Genomic DNA, 22,296 nt, shown 5'->3' on the forward strand with positions numbered 1-22,296 from the left:
CCCCAAACGCTTGTCCTCAAAATTGTATGTTAGTGCAAATAAAAAAAGTATCACGTCAGTACTCAATTGGTGTTAATGAAATTACCAACAGGTGCTTTAGATGGGCAACAGTGAGACAACCCCCAAAACAGGAATGATTTTACAGGTAGAGGCTACTGACATTTTTTCCCTTCTCATCTTTTCTGACTGTTTTTCACTAGTTTGGCATTTGGCTAGGGTTAGTGTCACTACTGGTAGCATGAGGCCATACCTGGACCCTACAGAGGTTGCACAGGCAGTCCACCTCCTCCAGGATGGCACATCAATACATACCATTGCCAGAAGGTTTGCTGTGTCTCCCAGCACAGTCTCAAGAGCATGGAGGAGATTCCAGGAGACGAGAGCATGGAGGAGATTCCAGGAGACGAGAGCATGGAGGAGATTCCAGGAGACAAGAGCATGGAGGAGATTCCAGGAGACAAGAGCACAGAGGAGATTCCAGGAGACAAGAGCATGGAGGAGATTCCAGGAGACAGGCAGTTCCTCTAGGAGAGCTGGACAGGACCATAGAAGGTCCTTAACCCATCAACAGGACCGGTATCTGCTCCTTTGTGCAAGGAGGAACAGGATGAGACCTGCCAGAGCCCTACAAAATGATCTCCAGCAGGCTACTGGTGTGAATGTCTCTGACCAAACAATCAAAAACAGACTTCATGAGGGTGGCCTGAGGGCCCGACATCCTCTAGTGGGCCCTGTGCTCACTGCCCGACACCATAGAGCTGGATTGGCATTTGCCATTGAACCCCAGAATTGGCAGGTCCACCACTGGCGCCCTGTGCTTTTCACAGATGAGAGCAGGCTCACCCTGAGCTCATGTGACAGACATGAAAGGGTCTGGAGAAGCCGTGGAGAACGTTCTGCTGCCTGTGACATGGTTCAGCATGACCGTTTTGGTGGTGGGTTAGTGATGGTCTGGGGAGGCATATCCATGGAGGGGCGCACAGACCTCTACAGGCTAGACAATGGCACCCTGATTGTCATTAGGTATCGGGATGAAATCCTTGGACCCATTGTCAGACCCTACACTGGTGCAGTGAGTCCTGGGTTCCTCCTGGTGCAGTGGATCCTGGGTTCCTCCTGGTGCAGGGGGTCCTGGGGTCCTCCTGGTGCAATGGATCCTGGGTTCCTCCTGGTGCAGGGGGTCCTGGGTTCCTCCTGGTGCAGTGGGTCCTGGGTTCCTCCTGGTGCACTACAATACCCAGCATCATGTGGGGAGAGTATTCAGGCAGTTCCTGGAGGATGAGGGAATTGATACCATTGATTGGCTCACACGCTCACCTGACCTAAATCCAATAGAACACCTCTGGGATTTCATGTTTCGGTCCATCCGACGCCTCCAGGTTGCACCTCAGACTGTCCAGGAGCTCAGTGATGCTCTGATCTAGATCTGGGAGGAAATCCCCCAGGACACCATCCGTGGTCTCATTAGGAACCTCCCCCGACGTTGTCAGGCATGAATACAAGCACATGGGGGCCATACAGACTACTGAGGACCATTCTGAGTTGCTGCAATGACATTTCAGCACAATGGTATGACAGGCGGTGCCACCTGTGAGACTCGGCATGTGAAGGTAAAATTGCCGCACTGTTAAGCTAAGCATGGAGGTCACAGCAATGTGTACTCACCCAATCAGCTGCTTTCTTCATTTAGAGGTAGGTGATCAGGGGGCGGATCTGTGACATCATCCTCTTCTAAGCCCCTCCCATCTGACCGTGCCCATTACTCTCCATGACAACCATGACATGCCGAGCAGAACTTGGTTTTCATGTGTCTGCGTTGGGCTGATTTGTGTTCCCCATGGATTGAATTATTAGGTGTAAACCAGGAAGATGGCTTGTTCTGGGGATTGTCAGTGATCACATGTCCTGTTTATATGGATTCAATATCCATCACTCAAACAGGGGCACCCACTACCCACCAGGGACTGCAAACCACCAAGGACCTCAGGCTACTATCCCACCTGGGATCGCAAGCCCACCACCCCACCAGGGACCACCAGCCCACCACCCCGCCCTCCGGCGCACTGTCCCTCTGGTGAAACTCCGGCGACCCAACACCTCCTGATGCCGGGCCCTCACCACCTCCTGAAGCTGTGCACTCAACGCCGGGACTCCAGCACCCCTGACGCCGGGCCTACAACACCTCCAATCACCGCGTCCCACGGCTCGTCCAGCCGGCGCCCACAGTGCCCACCGATGCCGTGCCACAACACCCATGAACGCCGGCCTACAGCACCCACAGACTGCAACCAGCCAGCTGCGGCCCCAGCTGCCCACCACTCCCTCTCCCCTCCTACGATTGGACACTGATGAACTCCATCATGGCATAACAGACTCTCCCCATCCTCACGTCCTCCCATTCCCATGCCACCTTCCTCACCCTCCTCCTTCTCCTAACTGCTGGTGACATCTCCCCGAACCCCGGCCCTCCATCTCCCCACTCCCCTTCCCGGCACCCCCCTACTCACGCCAACCACCGCAACCCCCTCAATCTCATATCTGCCCCCCTCCTCCCCACATCCACCCCTCCCTTCTCGGTTGCACTCCTGAACGCCCGTTCGGTTTGCAACAAGCTCTCCTCCATCCACGACCTCTTTATCTCCCACTCCCTCACCCTCCTAGCGGTCACCGAAACCTGGATCCAAGCCACCGACTCCACCTCCCCTGCTGCCCTCTCCTATGGAGGCCTCGTCTGGACCCATTCACCTAGACTGAGCAGAGGCAGAGGGGTCGGTATGCTCCTACCACCGCTGAGCACCTTCCAGGTCCTCCCTAACCCCCCCTCCCTATCCTTCTCCTCCTTTGAGGCCCACTGCATCCGGCTCTTCTCTCCCACCCCCCTAAGGATTGCGGTAATCTATCAGCCTCCTGGTTCCGCATCCCCCTTCCTAGACGACTTTGCCGCCTGGCTTCCCTTCTTCCTCTCCTCTGAGCTACCGGCCATCATCCTAGGCGACTTCAATATCCCGATCAACGCCAACAGCCCAGCGACTTCCCAACTCCTCCTTCTAACCTCCTCCTTCGCGCTCACACAGCACACTCAGTCCTCCACCCACTCCAATGGAAACACCCTGGACCTCATTTTCTCCCACCTCTGCACCCCCCACGACTTCACTAATTCCCCCTTCCCCCTCTCTGACCACCACCTCCTCACATTCTCCATCTCCCTCTCCCTCAACTCCCCCCCGAAGCGTCTAACCATCACCCGCAACCTCCTCAATCTGGACCCGACACATCTCCACCCAGCAGCTGACCGTCTGTATGACAGTATCCTCCCTCTGTCATGCCCTGACCTGGCCACTACTGCATACAACGACTCACTGTCAGCTGCCCTCGACTCCCTGGCACCCCTAACCACGCGTAACATTAGACCCCGACCGCTTCAACCCTGGCAAAACGACCACACAAAATGCCTCAAACGATGCAGTCGCGCGCTGGAGCGCTTATGGCGCAAAACCAGATCCCCTCGCGCGTTCTCCCTCTATAAAGCCACCTACCTCGCCTACACCTCCTCCCTCCACACCACCAAGCAAGCCTATTTCATAACCCTTATCAACACCCTCTCCACCTTTCCTCACCGGCTCTTCTCCACTTTCAAATCCCTGCTCTCTCCCCCCCACCCAGCACCTCACTCACCGCCCACGAGATTGCCAATCACTTCCAAAACAAGATTGACGCAATCCGTAAGGACATTGTCAACTTGCAATCCACCTCTCCACCCAGCCTCCCGCCCTCCTTCAACCCCTCAACCGTCCCCTCCCCTGACCTCATAGCCACACTACCCCCCACTATACCTAATGCCCCGCACATCATCACCTCCCCAACACTCTGCTCCCTCAGCCCAACTACCTCTGAGGAGGTCTCTAAGGTCTTCACTGAAGCCCTCCCTACCACCTGCCCCCTGGACCCTATCCCCTCACAGCTCCTCCAGTCACCCCCCCTCCATCATTCGCTCCCTCACCCACATCTTCAATCTCTCCCTCTCCACTGGCACCTTCCCCTCCCTTCTAAAGCACGCGCACATCACCCCCATACTCAAAAAACCCTCCCTTGACCCCACCAACCTTAACAACCTTAGACCCATCTCCTTGTTGTCCTTCACTTCCAAGCTCCTTGAGCGACTGGCCTACAATCGCCTAGGCGCCCACCTCACTGATAACAACCTCCTTGACCCCCTACAGTCCAGCTTCTGTCCCCTGCACTGCCACCGAAACCGCCCTACTTAAAATCACCAATGACCTGCTAACCGCCAAAGCCGATGGCCACTATTCTATCCTCCTGCTCCTCAACCTCTCCGTGGCCTTCGACACTGTTGACCACCCTCTCCTCCTTGCCAAACTGCACTCCCTTAGCATCAAGGACGCTGCTCTCTCCTGGTTCTCCTCCTACCTTTCCCAACGCTCCTTCAGCGTCACCTACAACACTGCCACCTCCCCCTCCCTCCCCCAAGGCTCTGTGCTCAGGCCCCTCCTCTTCTCCATCTATACCTCCTCCCTTGGCAAACTTATTCACTCCCACGGCTTCAATTACCACCTCTATGCCAACGACACCCACATTTACCTCTCCACCCCCCACCTCACCCCCTCACTCTCTGCCCGCATCGCCCACCTCCTAAACGACATATCAGACTGGATGTCGCTCCATTTCCTCAAACTTAACCTATCCAAAACTGAGCTCCTGGTCTTCCCCCCCACCCTGTGCCCCCCCCCCATCTTCTCCATCACTACTAACAATGCCACCATCACTCCCACCCCACACGCCAAAGTCCTGGGTGTCACCCTGGACTCCCACCTCTCCTTCCTACCCCACATCCAACTGCTATCTAGATCATGCAGGCTCCACCTCCGCAACATCTCCAAGATACGCACATTCCTCACCCCAGACACCACCAAACAACTCGTACACTCCCTCATCATCTCACGCCTGGACTACTGCAACTCCCTCCTCACCGGCCTACCCAAACGAGCGCTATCCCCACTCCAGTCTATCCTGAACTCAGCGGCCAGACTAATCCACCTCACCAACCGCTCCACATCTGCCACCCCCCTCTGCCAATCCCTTCACTGGCTCCCGATTGCCCAACGCATCAAATTCAAACTGCTAACTCTGACCTACAAAGCCATTCACAACACTGCCCCTAACTACATAACTGACCTGATACCCAAATACTACGATACCCGTGCCCTCCGCTCCTCACAGGACCTCCTGCTCTCTAGCTCCCTGGTCTCCTCCTCCCACGCCTGATTGCAGGACTTCTCCAGAATAAGTATAAATCAGCACACGTATATATATAAAATCCTCAGAAATCCCTTAAAGTCATATCAATATCCTTCCCCTGAAGTACTAATAAAACATATATTCATTGACTTAAACCCAAAAACCCACAATTATAGTGAAAAATCAAGACCCAAAGAGATTACCCAAAAATATAAAATATATATAAAAGAACAAAAATAAAATAAAGTCCCAATATGCAAAGTGTCCAAATAATGTGTCCAAACAAAGATCAATTTCTTGATAGGAAGACGCTTCCTACTCCACTGAAGAAGATGCAAATCAATCACAGGTGCTCTTCAAATACCTCAAAAAACAAAATCTCAACATAGTATATTACCTTTTAAATCCCAGAACTAAAGTGCCACACGTGTATCATGCAAAAAAAACACTCCAGTGTCACAGCACTCATGTGAAAAAAAAAAATATTAATAAATATCACTGCAAACTATATATAAAGTGCATAATTACCCTAAAACAAACAGATTCCAGCTTGTAATCAGCCACAGAGTGTCCTTAGATTGGTATCCTCTTGTTCCTCAGGACTAGAGATGAGCGAATCGAATCAGGCGAAGTGGAATTCGATACGAATTTCGGGAAAAATTCGATTCGCGTCGAATCCGAATATTTGCCTACTTCGGGTGCGCGAATCGAATTTTTCCCGATCAGCCGGCAAAAGTGTCCCTGCAGAGAGCTCCGCTATTTCTGACAGTTCTCTGACAGTTCCTTCACATGTACAGCGGTTGAAACATCTGTATCTATTTGTTTCCATTTAGGATACAGATGTTTTTATTCGGAAACAGATGTTTCAACCGCTGTACATGTGAAGGAGCTGTCAGAGAACTGTCAGAAATAGCGGAGCTCTCTGCAGATACACTTTTGCCGGTTTGGAATTCTTATTTTCATCCTACTTCTTCTTCTTCTTCTTCTTCATCCTCATCCTCATCCTCAGAAGAAGAAGAAGAGGATGAGGATGAAGAAGAAGAATAAGTAGGATGAAAATAAGAATAATTCCAAGCCGGCAAAAAGTGTATTTGCAGAGCTCCTCTAAGTGTATCTGCAGAATAGACTCTATTCTGCAGATATACTTAGAGGAGCTCTGCAAATACACTTTTTGCCGGCTTGGAATTATTCTTATTTTCATCCTACTTCTTCTTCTTCTTCATCCTCATCCTCTTCTTCTTCTTCTGAGGATGAGGATGAAGAAGAAGAAGAAGTAGGATGAAAATAAGAATAATTCCAAGCCGGCAAAAAGTGTATCTGCAGAGCTCCTGTATTCTGCAGATACACTTAGAGGAGCTCTGCAAATACACTTTTTGCCGGCTTGGAATTATTCTTCTTTTCATTCTTCTTCTTCTTTTCATTCTTCTTTTCATTCTTCTTTTCATTCTTCTTCTTCTTTTCATTCTTCTTTTCATTCTTCATTCTTATTTTCATTCTTCTTTTCATTCTTCTTCTTCTTTTCATTCTTCTTTTCATTCTTCTTCTTCTTTTCATTCTTCTTTTCATTCTTCTTCTTCTTTTCATTCTTCTTTTCATTCTTCTTCTTCTTTTCATTCTTCTTTTCATTCTTCATTCTTCTTTTCATTCTTTTTTTCATTCTTCTTCTTCTTTTCATTCTTCTTTTCATTCTTCATTCTTCTTTTCATTCTTCTTTTCATTCTTCTTCTTCTTTTCATTCTTCTTTTCATTCTTCATTCTTCTTTTCATTCTTCTTCTTCTTTTCATTCTTCTTTTCATTCTTCTTCTTCTTCTTCTCACTCTGGTTTTGGCCCCGTGACTGCCCAAATGAGTGAAGTGTGCGGTGATTCTAAGATCGACGGCACTCATCTGCATGTCATACTGACTGACAGTATTATTTCTCTTCCCCAGCAGACTCCAAGGGCATTTAAATTAAAGGTACAGTGTTCTGCACTAATATAAAGGCTCTCTGAAGGCTAGAAACCCTTTTTATAAGTTAAATTCGCAGCGAATAAATTCGGATCGAATCGAATTTTTCCCGCAAATTCGGCGAATCAGCCGAATCGAATTTTTGACAAATTCGCTCATCTCTACTCAGGACCTCACAAACAGACCAGGAATCAGTATGTGAATTATAATCATATATAAAAACGATAAGATCAGCAAGACAGCATCCAACTCCTCATGCCCAGTATGCGATCCCCTTTCCGTGTGTAGAGGGTCTCCCGATCACCAGGTAATTCCCCCTTGCTACTCCTATCCAGCACTATCACTTTGTAGCTCTGGGGGACACCTGAAGTGCACCGTTACTCTCCAGACCTCCAACACACAGGGATTCCAGAATCCAAAATGGCTGCCGCAGCACTTCCGGGAACGTCACGTGCCCTGGACGCGTTTCGTCTCTTCCAGACTTTGTCAACAAGGAAAAGTGATATTTATTAATATTTTTTTTTTTCACAGTGCTGTGACACTGGAGTGTTTTTTTTGCATGATACACGTGTGGCACTTTAGTTCTGGGATTTAAAAGGTAATATACTATGTTGAGATTTTGTTTTTTGAGGACTTCTCCAGGCCTTCCCCCATCCTCTGGAACTCTCCACCCCAATCCATCAGACTGTGGCCTACCCTCCTCTTCAGGGAAGCCTACCCCACCCTCACCTAACACCCGACCTCACCTAAAAACTAACCTCCTCCACTCCATCCCCCACAGCCATCTCCTCCTGTACCACCTTCCCCTCCCTCCTAGAAAGAGCAGGGCCCTCGCCCCCCTCGTGTATTGTATTGTCACTGTCTTGTCTCATGTTCTGTCCCCCCCGTTACTGTACAGCGCTGAGCAAACCCTTTGGTGCTGTATAAGTACTGTATAATAATAATAATCCTAACAGGAGTTCTGTCATTTTTCAGGATGTCAGTAAAACATGTCCTCCGTCAGTAAATGTTCATGTTGTGTCAGTAATAAAAGTCACGGAGGGTTGGGAACCCTGCAAGGGGGGCAGAGATATGTGACTGCCTAGTCCAGCCTTTCTCAGCCAGGGTTCCTCCAAAGGGTTCTAGGGCTTCCTTGTCACTTCATTGGTCTGTATATGGAAGTGTCACCGACCAGCCGTTTCTGGATACACAACGTAGTCATCATTGCACACACACAGGATTTTGTTTTTCATTCAATATAATTTTTATTATAATTTTACATTTAACAAGATTGGAAACAAAAATTCATGAAATAGTAAAGGCAGAAATCGGATTGGTCAGGAAGATCCCTTGTCTGGAATGTGGGGGCGGAGTCATTATTATTAGTGTACAATACAATACACAACGTGTTCCATTATTATAACAAAGTATTGTAGAAAAGATCCCAACATAGAAAATGGGGAAAGGAGGAAATAAAGGCGGATATGAAGGGGAATCTGTGTACGGGGAACACCTTAACAATCACCACCATTTTATTCTCCAGGGCCTCTGATGTCACAGAATAGATGTTTGGGGGTTTATCTCATCTTCAGGACCAAAATCTGCATTTTCCCATGTGTGCAAAATCATGCAGAAACAGCTCTGGCAGTGAGAGGGTTAATGTGGGCTAGATGGGATCCCTCTGCTGGGGTGACATTAGAGCTCCCCCTAGCTGCAGCCTGGTAATAACATTTCCCTCCATCTATTGGACATAATGGGGGATTTTTCCTGAAATACGGCAATCAATAACAGCAGCACAATACCACATTATGGCCACTAGATGGAGCCAAAGGAATCAGAGTATGAAATAAAGTATGCCCAATATTCGTCAGGGCCGGGCGAATGTCACTCACATTCCTTCTAACTTTTTTTTTTTTTTTTACTAAACCTCTAAGTGTTTGTGAAAGCTTCCACCATAAATATACTCAGCCAATGAGAGGTGATGACTCCATATTTATTACAGGTACTTCTATAGCACTGTCCATTTATACATAAATTGTTAATTCCCATCAGTCCCCGCCCCCGAGGAGCGTACAATCTAAGGTCCCTAACTCACATTCATACATACACATACTAGGGGACAATATACCTACCAGCATGTCTTTGGCATGTGGGAAGAAACCAGAGTACCTGGAGGAGACCCATGCAGGCACAGGGAGAACATGCAAACTCCAGGCAGGTGGTGCCATGGTTGGGATTCAAACCAATGACCCGAGTACTGCCAGGCAGAAGGGCTAACCACTAAGCTGCTATCAATAGCCAACCCGCTCCCACACTTCATCCGTGTCTTTGGGGGCCTCTCATCTCCTTATGGACTGTTTCTTCCATGAAGAAGATCAGCCATGGAGTATATCTGAGGTGTATATCAGGGTGTGCTTCTTCCCCACATGAGAGCTGGGATGTCCATCAACATTCATCTAGAAGACATTTCCCGCACTCAAGGCACTAATACACCTCCAGGGTTGTGTAGGACCCCTGATGTAAAGGAAGACAGGACTTCAGTGAGGAACATTTCCCTCACTCAGGACAGGAAAGTGGCTTCACACCTGTGTGAGATCTCTGATGTTTGGAAAGATTGGACTTCTGCGAAAAACATTTCCCGCACTCAGGACAGGAAAGTGGCTTCTCCCCAGTGTGAAATCTCTGATGTCTGTCAAGGTGGTACTTCTGCGAAAAGCATTTTCCGCACTCAAGACAGGAATATGGCCTCTCCCCCGTATGAGATCTCTGATGTTTGTAAAGATTGGACTTCACTGAAAAACATTTCCCACACTCAGGACAGGAATATGGCTTCTCTCCCGTGTGAGATCTCTGATGTGTGTAAAGATAGGATTTCTGTGAAAAACATTTCCCACACTCAGGACAGGAATATGGCTTCTCACCTGTGTGAGATCTCTGATGAATACAAAGACTGGACTTATCAGAAAAACATTTCCCGCACTCAGAACAGGAAAGTGGCTTCTCCCCTGTGTGAGATCTCTGATGCCTGTACACATGGAACCTCATTGAAAAACATTTCCCGCACTCAGGACAGGCATATGGCTTCTCCCCTGTGTGAAATCTCTGATGTCTGTAAAGACTGTACTTGTTTGAAAAACATTTCCCACACTCTGCACAGAAATATGGCTTTTCCCCTGTGTGAGATCTCTGATGTCTGTAAAGATCAGACTTCTCTGAGAAACATTTTCTACACTTAGGACAGATATAAGATCTTTTCACTGTGTGAGATCTTTGATGCTTAACAAGATCTGATTTTGCTACAAAACATTTCCCACACTCAGAACAAGAAAACGTCTTCTCCCCCTTGTGAGATCTCTGATGTCTGGAAAGATTGTACTTCTGTGAAAAACATTTCCCGCACTCAGGACAGGAATGTGGCTTCTCTCCTGTGTGAGATATTTTATGCTCATTAAGACGACATTTAAAACGGAAACATTTCCCGCACTCAGGACAGGAATACGGCTTTTCCCCCGTGTGAGATATTTTATGCACCTTAAGCTTGTATTCAGAGTGGAAACCTTTCCCGCACTCAGTACAGGAGAAGCTCTGAGAAGCTGTTGGAAGGCCGGCCCGGTCCCGCACAGTCTGAGGTTCCTCAGGATACGAGGAATCCGATGGTCCATCTACACTGGGTGGTGCCGGATGGACATTGGAGGGAGCCGGGTTTTTTCCTGGACTATACTGTGTGATGTCCTCATCTTCTACTTTCCAGTCTGGAGACAAAGTGAGACAATCCTCGGAGGTTTTCCTCATCTCCCGGCCATGGACTAAAATACAAAGACAAAGAGGATTACTAGACAGGAGCTGATTGGTTCCCCAAACCAGGACTCCGCCCACATCAGGCAGCTTGGTCTCTGAGGAGCTTACAATTCCACCCTCAAGGGAACTAGGAAATGGCTCCTCTGATCTCCTACCAGGTCATTTCTTTATTCATGGACCTTAGTCAGAGAGTGAGGAAACAACCAGAACTGTCTTTTATAGGAGGGACAGTGATGAGGGGATTATAGGACGAGGGTCCCCACCCCCTCTATCACTCATCACCATCTTCCCAACACAAGAAGTACTGCACTTCCTTATTTACTCCATGATTTAGTCATGAAGAACAGCGGGGCTGAGCCCCACCAGAGGTCAGAGAGTGAGGATGGGGGGAGAACAACCAAGATGAAGACTGGACTGATCCTGAAGACCACCATCATTGGGGTATTGACTCCTCCCTCATTATCACTTTCTGTTTAAAGGTCCAAAGTTGGAGGATGTTATCACATTATTATCACCATGTAAAAGTCTGTGCTCCAATCACATCATCCGATATAAAATGTCCAGCTGGGAGGAAATGGGTGGAAAATAATTAAGGCCTAAAGTGAAGGAAATGTGTATTTGCTCCCCAGCTGATGCTGAATGTTCGCCCCTCACACAGAAATGATCGGTCTAACAATGGAATGTTCGCCCCTCACACAGAAATGATCGGTCTAACAATGGAATGTTCGCCCCTCACACAGAAATGATCGGTCTAACAATGGAATGTTCACCCCTCACACAGAAATGATCGGTCTAACAATGGAATGTTCGGTGTAACACTGAGAGACAGAATACAACAACAAATTCAGCAGAAATGCGTCTAACAAATGATGACTGATCTGCATGTTCATGAGGGAAAGAAGGATTTGATCCCCTTCACAAAACATGACTTAGTACTTGGTGGCCAATCCCTTGTTGGCAATCACAGAGGTCAGACATTTCCTGGAGTTGGCCCCCAGGTTCGCACACATCTCAGGAGGGATTTTGGCCCACTCCTCTTGGCAGATCCTCTCCAAGTCATTAAGGATTGGTGGCTGATGTTTGACAACTTAAACTTTCAGCTCCCTCCACAGATTTTCAATCGGATGAAGGTGTGGAGACTGGCTAGGCCACTCCAGGACCTTAATGTGCTTCTTCTTGAGCCGCTCCTTTGTTGCCTTGGCCATGTGTTTTGGGTCATTGTCATGCTGGAACACCCATCCACCACCCATGTTCAATGCCCTGGCTGAGGGAAGAAGGTTCTCACCCAAGATTTGAGGGTACATTGCCCCGTCCATCGTCCCTTTGATACGGTGCAGTTGTCCTGTCCCCTTAGCAGAAAAACACCCCCAAAGCAGAATGTTTCCACCATCATGTTTCACAGTTGGGATGGTGTTCTTGGGGTCATAGGCAGCATTCCTCCTTCTTAAAACACAGTGAGTTGAGTTGATGACAAAGAGCTGGATTTTGGTCTCCTCTGACCACAACACTTCCCACCAGTCCTCCTCTGCATCATTCAGATGTTCAGTGGCAGACTTCAGACGAGCCTGGACATGTGCTTTCTTGAGCAGAGGGACCGTGCGGGCACTGCAGGATTTCAGTCCTTGTCGGCGTAGTGTGTTACCAATTGTTTTCTTGGTGACTGCGGTCCCAGCTGCCTGGAGATCATTGACAAGATCCTCACGTGTAGTTCTGGGATGATTCCTCACTGTTCTCATGATCATTGACACTCCACGAGGTCAGATCTTGCATGGTGCACCAGACCTAGGGGGACTGACACTTGTTTTGTGTTTCTTCCATTTGTGAATGATTGCACCAACTGTTGTCACCTTCTCACCAAGCTGCTTGGCCATAGTTTGGTAGCCCAGTCCAGCCTTGTGTAGGTCTACCATCTTGTCCCTGACATCCTTGGACAGCTCTTTGGTCTTTGCCATGGTGGAGAGTTTGGAATCTGATGGTTTGATTGCTCCTGTGGACAGGTGTCTTTTATACAGGTAACACAATGAGATTAGCAGCACTCCCTTTAAGAGACTGCTTCTAATCTCAGCTTGTTACCAGTATGAGAGACACCTGGGAGCCAGAAATCCTGCTGAATGATAGGGGATCAAATTCTTCTTTCCCTCATGAACATGCAGATCAGTCATCATTTGTTAGACGCATTTCTGCTGAATTTGTTGTTGTATTCTGTCTCTCAGTGTTACACCGAACATTCCATTGTTAGACCGATCATTTCTGTGTGAGGGGCGAACATTCCATTGTTAGACCGATCATTTCTGTGTGAGGGGCGAACATTCAACATCAGCCGGGGAGCAAATACGCATTTCCTTCACTGTATTCTGCAACCCAATGAAAAGTCAGCCCAGTACTCTAGGTCAGGATTCCATTTTTATTCTTCTGCTATCAATGGCCGACCCGGTCCCACACTTCATCCATGTCTTTGGGGACCTCTGATCTCCTTATGAACTGTTCCTTCCATGATGAAGATCAGCCATGGAGTATATCTGAGGTGTATATCAGGGTGTGCTTCTTCCCCACATGAGAGCTGGGATGTCCAGCAACATTCACCTAGAAGACATTTCCCACACTCAAGGCACTAATACACCTCCAGGGTTGTGTGAGATCCCAGATGTACAGGAAGACAGGACTTCAGTGAGGAACATTTCCCTCACTCAGGACAGGAAAGTGGCTTCTCCCCTGCATGAGATCTCTGATGTTTATGAAGACAGAACATCTCTGAAAAACCTATTCCACACTCAGAACAGGAATACGGCTTCTCCCCCGTGTGAGATCTTTGATGTGTGTAAAGATTGGACTTCTGTGAAAAACATTTCCCACACTCAGGACAGGAATACGGCTTGTCCCCCGTGTGAGATCTCTGATGTTCATGAAGACTGAACTTCTGTGAAAAACATTTCCCGCACTCAGGACAAGAATATGGCTTCTCCCCCGTGTGAGATCTTTGATGTTTATGAAGACTGGACTTCTCTGAAAAACATTTTCCACACTCAGGACAGGAATACGGCTTGTCCCCCGTGTGAGATCTCTGATGTTTATGAAGAATGGACATCTCTGAAAAACATTTTCCACACTCAGAACAGGCATATGGCTTCTCCTCCATGTGAGATCTTTGATGTGTGTTAAGATTGGACTTCACTGAAAAACATTTCCCATACTCAGGACAGGAAAATGGCTTTTCCCGTGTGAGATCTCTGATGTGTGTGAAGATAGGATTTCCGTGTAAAACATTTCCCGCACTCAGGACAGGAATACGGCTTCTCCCCTGTGTGAGATCTTTGATGTGTGTGAAGATAGGATTTCTGTAAAAAACATTTCCCGCACTCAGGACAGGAATATGGCTTTTCCCCTGTGTGAGATCTCTGATGTGTGTAAAGATTGGACTTCTGTGAAAAACATTTCCCGCACTCAGGACAGGAATATGGCTTGTCCCCCGTGTGAGATCTCTGATGTTCATGAAGACTGAACTTCTGTGAAAAACATTTCCCGCACTCAGGACAAGAATATGGCTTCTCCCCCGTGTGAGATCTTTGATGTGTATGAAGACTGGACTTCTCTGAAAAACATTTTCCACACTCAGGACAGGAATACGGCTTGTCCCCCGTGTGAGATCTCTGATGTTTATGAAGAATGGACATCTCTGAAAAACATTTCCCACACTCAGAACAGGCATACGGCTTCTCCTCCATGTGAGATCTTTGATGTGTGTTAAGATTGGACTTCACTGAAAAACATTTCCCACACTCAGGACAGGAAAATGGCTTTTCCCCTGTGTGAGATCTCTGATGTGTGTGAAGATAGGATTTCCGTATAAAACATTTCCCGCACTCAGGACAGGAATACGGCTTCTCCCCTGTGTGAGATCTTTGATGTGTGTGAAGATAGGACTTCTGTGAAAAACATTTCCCACACTCAGGACAGGAATACGGCTTCTCCCCTGTGTGAGATCTTTTATGCACATTAAGATGGAATTTAGAACAGAAACCCTTCCCGCACTCTGTACAGGAGAACCTCTTCCCTGTTGGAAGGCCGGCCCGGTCCCGCACAGTCTGAGGTTCCTCAGGATACGAGGAATCTGATGGTCCATCTACACTGGGTGGTGCCGGATGGACATTGGAGGGAGCCGGGTTTTCTCCTGGACTATACTGAGTGATGTCCTCATCTACTTTCCAGTCTGGAGACAAAGTGAGACAATCCTCGGAGGTTTTCCTCATCTCCCGGCCATGGACTAAAATACAAAGACAAAGAGGATTACTAGACAGGAGCTGATTGGTTCCCCCAAACCAGGACTCCGCCCACATCAGGCAGCTTGGTCTCTGAGGAGCTTACAATTCCACCCTCAAGGGAACTAGGAAATGGCTCCTCTGATCTCCTACCAGGTCATTTCTTTATTCATGGACCTTAGTCAGAGAGTGAGGAAACAACCAGAACTGTATTTTATAGGAGGGACAGTGATGAGGGGATTATAGGACGAGGGTCCCCACCCCCTCTATCACTCATCGCCATCTTCCCAACACAAGAAGTACTGCACTTCCTTATTTAGTCCATGATTTAGTCATGAAGAACAGCGGGGCTGAGCCCCACCAGAGGTCAGAGAGTGAGGATGGGGGGAGAACAACCAAGATGAAGACTGGACTGATCCTGAAGACCACCATCATTGGGGTATTGACTCCTCCCTCATTATCACTTTCTGTTTAAGGGTCCAAAGTTGGAGGATGTTATCACATTATTATCACCATGTAAAAGTCTGTGCTCCAATCACATCATCCGATATAAAATGTCCAGCTGGGAGGAAATGGGGGAAACAAAAGAGAGTCCATATTATGTGTATATATAGCAGTGGGGGGAGGGGGGAGAGCAGAAGTCAGGACTATGTAATGTACAACATAGAGTATATAGTGCAGGGGTCAGGAGTATGTAATGTACAACAGAGTATATAGTGCAGGGGTCAGGAGTATGTAATGTACAACACAGAGTATATAGTGCAGGGGTCAGGAGTATGTAATGTACAACACAGAGTATATAGTGCAGGGGTCAGGAGTATGTAATGTACAACAAAGAGTATATAGTGCAGGGGTCAGGAGTATGTAATGTACAACATAGAGTATATAGTGCAGGGGTCAGGAGTATGTAATGTACAACATAGAGTATATAGTGCAGGGGTCAGGAGTATGTAATGTACAACATAGAGTATATAGTGCAGGGGTCAAGACTATGTAATGTACAACAGAGAGTATATAGTGCAGGGGTCAGGAGTATGTAATGTACAACATAGAGTATATAGTGCAGGGGTCAGGAGTATGTAATGTACAACATAGAGTATATAGTGCAGGGGTCAGGAGTATGTAATGTACAACATAGAGTATATAGTGCAGGGGTCAGGAGTATGTAATGTACAACATAGAGTATATAGTGCAGGGGTCAGGAGTATGTAATGTACAACATAGAGTATATAGTGCAGGGGTCAGGAGTATGTAATGTACAACATAGAGTATATAGTGCAGGGGTCAGGAGTATGTAATGTACAACATAGAGTATATAGTGCAGGGGTCAGGAGTATGTAATGTACAACATAGAGTATATAGTGCAGGGGTCAGGAGTATATAATGTACAACAGAGAGTATATAGTGCAGGGGTCAGGAGTATGGAATGTACAACATAGAAAATATAGAGCAGGGATCAGGAGTATGTAATGTACAACAGAGTATATAGTGCAGGGGTCAGGAGTATGTAATGTACAACATAGAGTATATAGTGCAGGGGTCAGGAGTATGGAATGTACAACATAGAAAATATAGAGCAGGGATCAGGAGTATGTAATGTACAACAGAGTATATAGTGCAGGGGTCAGGAGTATGTAATGTACAACATAGAGTATATAGTGCAGGGGTCAGGAGTATGTAATGTACAACATAGAGTATATAGTGCAGGGGTCAGGAGGATGTAATGTACAACATAGAGTATATAGTGCAGGGGTCAGGAGTATGTAATGTACAACATAGAGTATATAGTGCAGGGGTCAGGAGGATGTAATGTACAACATAGAGTATATAGTGCAGGGGTCAGGAGTATGTAATGTACAACATAGAGTATATAGTGCAGGGGTCAGGAGTATGTAATGGACAACATAGAGTATATAGTGAAGGGGTCAGGAGTATGTAATGGACAACATAGAGTATATAGTGCAGGGGTCAGGAGTATGTAATGTACAACATAGAGTATATAGTGCAGGGGTCAGGAGTATGTAATGTACAACATAGAGTATATAGTGCAGGGGTCAGGAGTATGTAATGTACAACATAGAGTATATAGTGCAGGGGTCAGGAGGATGTAATGTACAACATAGAGTATATAGTGCAGGGGTCAGGAGTATGTAATGTACAACATAGAGTATATAGTGCAGGGGTCAGGAGTATGTAATGTACAACATAGAGTATATAGTGAAGGGGTCAGGAGTATGTAATGGACAACATAGAGTATATAGTGCAGGGGTCAGGAGTATGTAATGTACAACACAGAGTATACAGTGCAGGGGTCAGGAGTATGTAATGTACAAGTTATATAGTATAAGGGTCAGGACTCACAGTATTAGTATTCTGTAATCAGTGAAAGCTTAAATGTTTACTGTAGACAACATGTAGAGGTGAGCTGGGATTAAACCATCAAGAAACAGGTTAGATTGGAGGTTAGCAAATCCATGGACAGAGGGGTGGCTGTGGACGTGGTATACTTGGACAGAGGGATGGCGGTGGATGTAGTACACTTGGACTGAGGGATGATGGTGGACGTGGTACACTTGGACGGAGGGGTGGCTGTGGACGTGGTATACTTGGACAGAGGGGTGGCGGTGGATGAGGTATACTTGGACAAAGGGGTGGCGGTGGATGTGGTATACTTGGACAGAGGGGTGGCGGTGGACGTGGTATACTTGGAAAGGGGGTGGCTGTGGACGTGGCATACTTGGACAGAGGGGTGGCGGTGAGCATGGTATACTTGAACAGAGGGGTGGCGGAGGACGTGGTATACATGGACAGAGGGGTGGCGGTGGACGTGGTATACTTGGACAGAGGGCTGGTGGTGGACATGGTATACTTGGACATAGGGGAGCTGGTGGATGTGGTATACTTGGAAAGAGGGTTGGCAGTGGACGTGGTATACTTGGACAGAGGGGTGGCGGTGGACGTGGTATACTTTGACAGAGGGGTGGCTGTGAACGTGGTATACTTTGACAGAGGGGTGGCTGTGGACGTGGTATACTTGGACAAAGGGGTGGCGGTGGACGTGGTATACTTGGACAGAGGGGTGGCGGTGGACATGGTATACTTGGACAGAGGGGTGGCGGTGGACGTGGTATACTTGGACAGAGGGGTGGCGGTGGACGTGCTATACTTGGACAGAGGGGTGGCGGTGGACGTGGTATACTTGGACAGAGGGGTGGCGGTGGACGTGGTATACTTGGACAGAGGGGTGGCGGTGGACGTGGTATACTTGGACAGAGGGGTGGCGGTGGACGTGGTACACTTGGACAGAGGGGTGGCGGTGGACGTGGTACACTTGGACAGAGGGGTGGCGGTGGACGTGGTACACTTGGACAGAGGGGTGGCGGTGGACGTGGTATACTTGGACAGAGGGGTGGCGGTGGACGTGGTATACTTGGACAGAGGGGTGGCGGTGGACGTGGTATACTTGGACAGAGGGGTGATGGTGGACGTGGTATACTTGGACAGAGGGGTGGCGGTGGACGTGGTACACTTGGACACAGTTCCCCACACACGGCTAATGTGTAAGGTAAAGTCTATGGGCTGGAAAAATCTGAATGTAAATGGATAGAAAACTGGCTAAAAGATCGTATTCAGAGAGTAGTGGTTAATGATTCATACTCTGAATAGTCTAGGGGTGTCAGTGGGGTACCCCAAGGATCAGTGTTATTAGTGGGGTACCCCAAGGTTCAGTGTTATTAGTGGGGTACCCCAAGGGTCAGTGTTATTAGTGGGGTACCCCAAGGTTCAGTGTTATTAGTTGGGTTCCCCAAGGTTCAGTGTTATTAGTGGGGTACCCCAGGGTTCAGTGTTATTAGTGGGGTACCCCAGGGTTCAGTGTTATTAGTGGGGTACCCCAGGGTTCAGTGTTATTAGTGGGGTACCCCAAGATTCAGTGTTATTAGTGGGGTACCCCAGGGTTCAGTGTTGGGCCCCTTACTTATTAATATATATATAAACAATATGGGGTGTGAGATTATAAACCCCATTCCAGTCTTTGCAGATGACACCAAGCTGTGCCGGGGAATAACGTCCTTACAGGATGTCTCCAACTTACAAGCCGACCTCAATGCTCTGTGTAATTGGGGGGACTATGGGGCCAACGAGGGCTAATGGTGATAAATGTAAGATTCTGCACTTGGGGGCTAAGAATATGCATCATACATACTAGGGGGGTACAACTGGGGGGGGGGCAATGGTAGAGAAAGATCTGGGGTGTCAATAGTGGAGAAGGATCTGGGGGGAATCAATCTTGGAGAAGAATCTGGGATGCAATTGTGGAGAGGGATCTTGGGGGGGTCAGTAGTGGAGAAGGATCTGGGGGGGTCAATGGTGGAGAAGGATCTGGGGGGGTCAATGGTGGAGAAGGATCTGGGGGGGTCAATGGTGGAGAAGGATCTGGGGGTTCTAGTAGATCACAAGCAAAATAATGGCAGCAATGCCAAGTTGCGGATTCTAAAGCGAGCAAAATCCTCTCTTGTATTAGGAGAGGTATAGATTCCAGAGAGAGATATCACCCCCCCTCCCCCGGTACAAATCATTAGTAAGACCTCATCTGGAATATGCAGTTCAGTTTTGGGCTCCAATTCACAAAAAGAACATTGGGGAACTGGAGGAAGTACAGAGAAGGGCAACCAAACTGATACGAGGCATGGAGGAGATCAGCTATGAGGAAAGATTAGAGGAACTGAATGTATTCTCTACTGAGAAGAGGAGATTAAGGGGGATATGATCTTCATGTATAATACATAAGGGGGGATATGATCTCCATGTATAATACATAAGGGGGGATATGATCTCCATGTATAATACATAAGGGGGGATATGATCTCCATGTATAATACATAAGGGGGGATATGATCTCCATGTATAATACATAAGGGGGGATATGATCTCCATGTATAATACATAAGGGGGGATATGATCTCCATGTATAATACATAAGGGGGATATGATCTCCATGTATAATACATAAGGGGGGATATGATCTCCATGTATAATACATAAGGGGGGATATGATCTCCATGTATAATACATAAGGGGGGATATGATCTCCATGTATAATACATAAGGGGGGATATGATCTCCATGTATAATACATAAGGGGGGATATGATCTCCATGTATAATACATAAGGGGGGATATGATCTCCATGTATAATACATAAGGGGGGATATGATCTCCATGTATAATACATAAGGGGGATATGATCTCCATGTATAATACATAAGGGGGGATATGATCTCCATGTATAATACATAAGGGGGGGGATATGATCACCATGTATAATACATAAGGGGGGATATGATCTCCATGTATAATACATAAGGGGGGATATGATCTCCATGTATAATACATAAGGGGGGATATGATCTCCATGTATAATACATAAGGGGGGATATGATCTCCATGTATAATACATAAGGGGGATATGATCTCCATGTATAATACATAAGGGGGATATGATCTCCATGTATAATACATAAGGGGGGGGATATGATCACCATGTATAATACATAAGGGGGGATATGATCTCCATGTATAATACATAAGGGGGGATATGATCTCCATGTATAATACATAAGGGGGGATATGATCTCCATATATAATACATAAGGGGGGATATGATCTCCATGTATAATACATAAGGGGGATATGATCTCCATGTATAATACATAAGGGGGGATATGATCTCCATGTATAATACATGAGGGGGGATATGATCTCCATGTATAATACATAAGGGGGGATATGATCACCATGTATAATACATGAGGGGGGATATGATCTCCATGTATAATACATAAGGGGGAATATGATCTCCATGTATAATACATGAGGGGGGATATGATCTCCATGTATAATACATAAGGGGGGATATGATCACCATGTATAATACATAAGGGGGGATATGATCACCATGTATAATACATAAGGGGGGATATGATCTCCATGTATAATACATAAGGGGGGGATATGATCTCCATGTATAATACATAAGGGGGGATATGATCTCCATGTATAATACATAAGGGGGGGGATATGATCACCATGTATAATACATAAGGGGGGATATGATCTCCATGTATAATACATAAGGGGGATATGATCTCCATGTATAATACATAAGGGGGATATGATCTCCATGTATAATACATAAGGGGGGGATATGATCTCCATGTATAATACATAAGGGGGGATATGATCTCCATGTATAATACATAAGGGAGGGATATGATCTCCATGTATAATACATAAGGGGGATATGATCTCCATGCATAATACATAAGGGGGATATGATCTCCATGTATAATATATAAGGGGGATATGATCTCCATGTATAATACATAAGGGGGGATATGATCTCCATGTATAATACATAAGGGGTGGATATGATCTCCATGTATAATATATAAGGGGGATATGATCTCCATGTATAATACATAAGGGGGGATATGATCTCCATGTATAATACATAAGGGGTGGATATGATCTCCATGTATAATACATAAGGGGGGATATGATCTCCATGTATAATACATAAGGGGGGGATATGATCTCCATGTATAATACATAAGGGGGGATATGATCTCCATGGATAATACATAAGGGGGATATGATCTCCATGTATAATACATAAGGGGGGGATATGATCTCCATGTATAATACATAAGGGGGAATATGATCTCCATGTATAATACATAAGGGGGGATATGATCACCATGTATAATACATAAGGGGGGGATATGATCACCATGTATAATACATAAGGGGGGGGATATGATCACCATGTATAATACATAAGGGGGATATGATCTCCATGTATAATACATAAGGGGGATATGATCTCCATGTATAATACATAAGGGGGGGATATGATCTCCATGTATAATACATAAGGGGGGATATTATCACCATGTATAATACATAAGGGGGTGATATGATCTCCATGTATAATACATAAGGGGGGATATGATCTCCATGTATAATACATAAGGGGGGATATGATCTCCATGTATAATAC

The 22,296-nt window shown here is 46.7% G+C and overlaps 1 protein-coding gene across 1 annotated transcript in view; it reads right to left on the minus strand.

Moving 5' to 3' along the window:
- The window catches only part of LOC149443029 (uncharacterized), a 125,758-nt gene extending 110,521 nt beyond the window's left edge, over window positions 1–15,237 (minus strand). Inside the window, exons 1-3 of the mRNA XM_089655967.1 lie at window positions 14,190–15,237; window positions 13,679–14,107; window positions 9,742–11,118 (exon numbers count right to left, since the gene is read on the minus strand). Of these exons, the coding sequence (XP_089512093.1) occupies window positions 9,742–11,118; window positions 13,679–14,107; window positions 14,190–15,227 (2,844 nt within the window). The 5' untranslated portion in view covers window positions 15,228–15,237. The remainder of the gene's footprint in view (window positions 1–9,741; window positions 11,119–13,678; window positions 14,108–14,189) is intronic.
- Between the last annotated feature and the right edge of the window lie 7,059 nt (window positions 15,238–22,296).

Source organism: Staurois parvus, unplaced genomic scaffold, assembly GCF_062004578.1.
Source record: "Staurois parvus isolate SC_StPar_1 unplaced genomic scaffold, SC_StPar_1.0 ptg000879l, whole genome shotgun sequence".
NCBI classification, from domain to species: Eukaryota; Metazoa; Chordata; class Amphibia; order Anura; family Ranidae; genus Staurois; species Staurois parvus.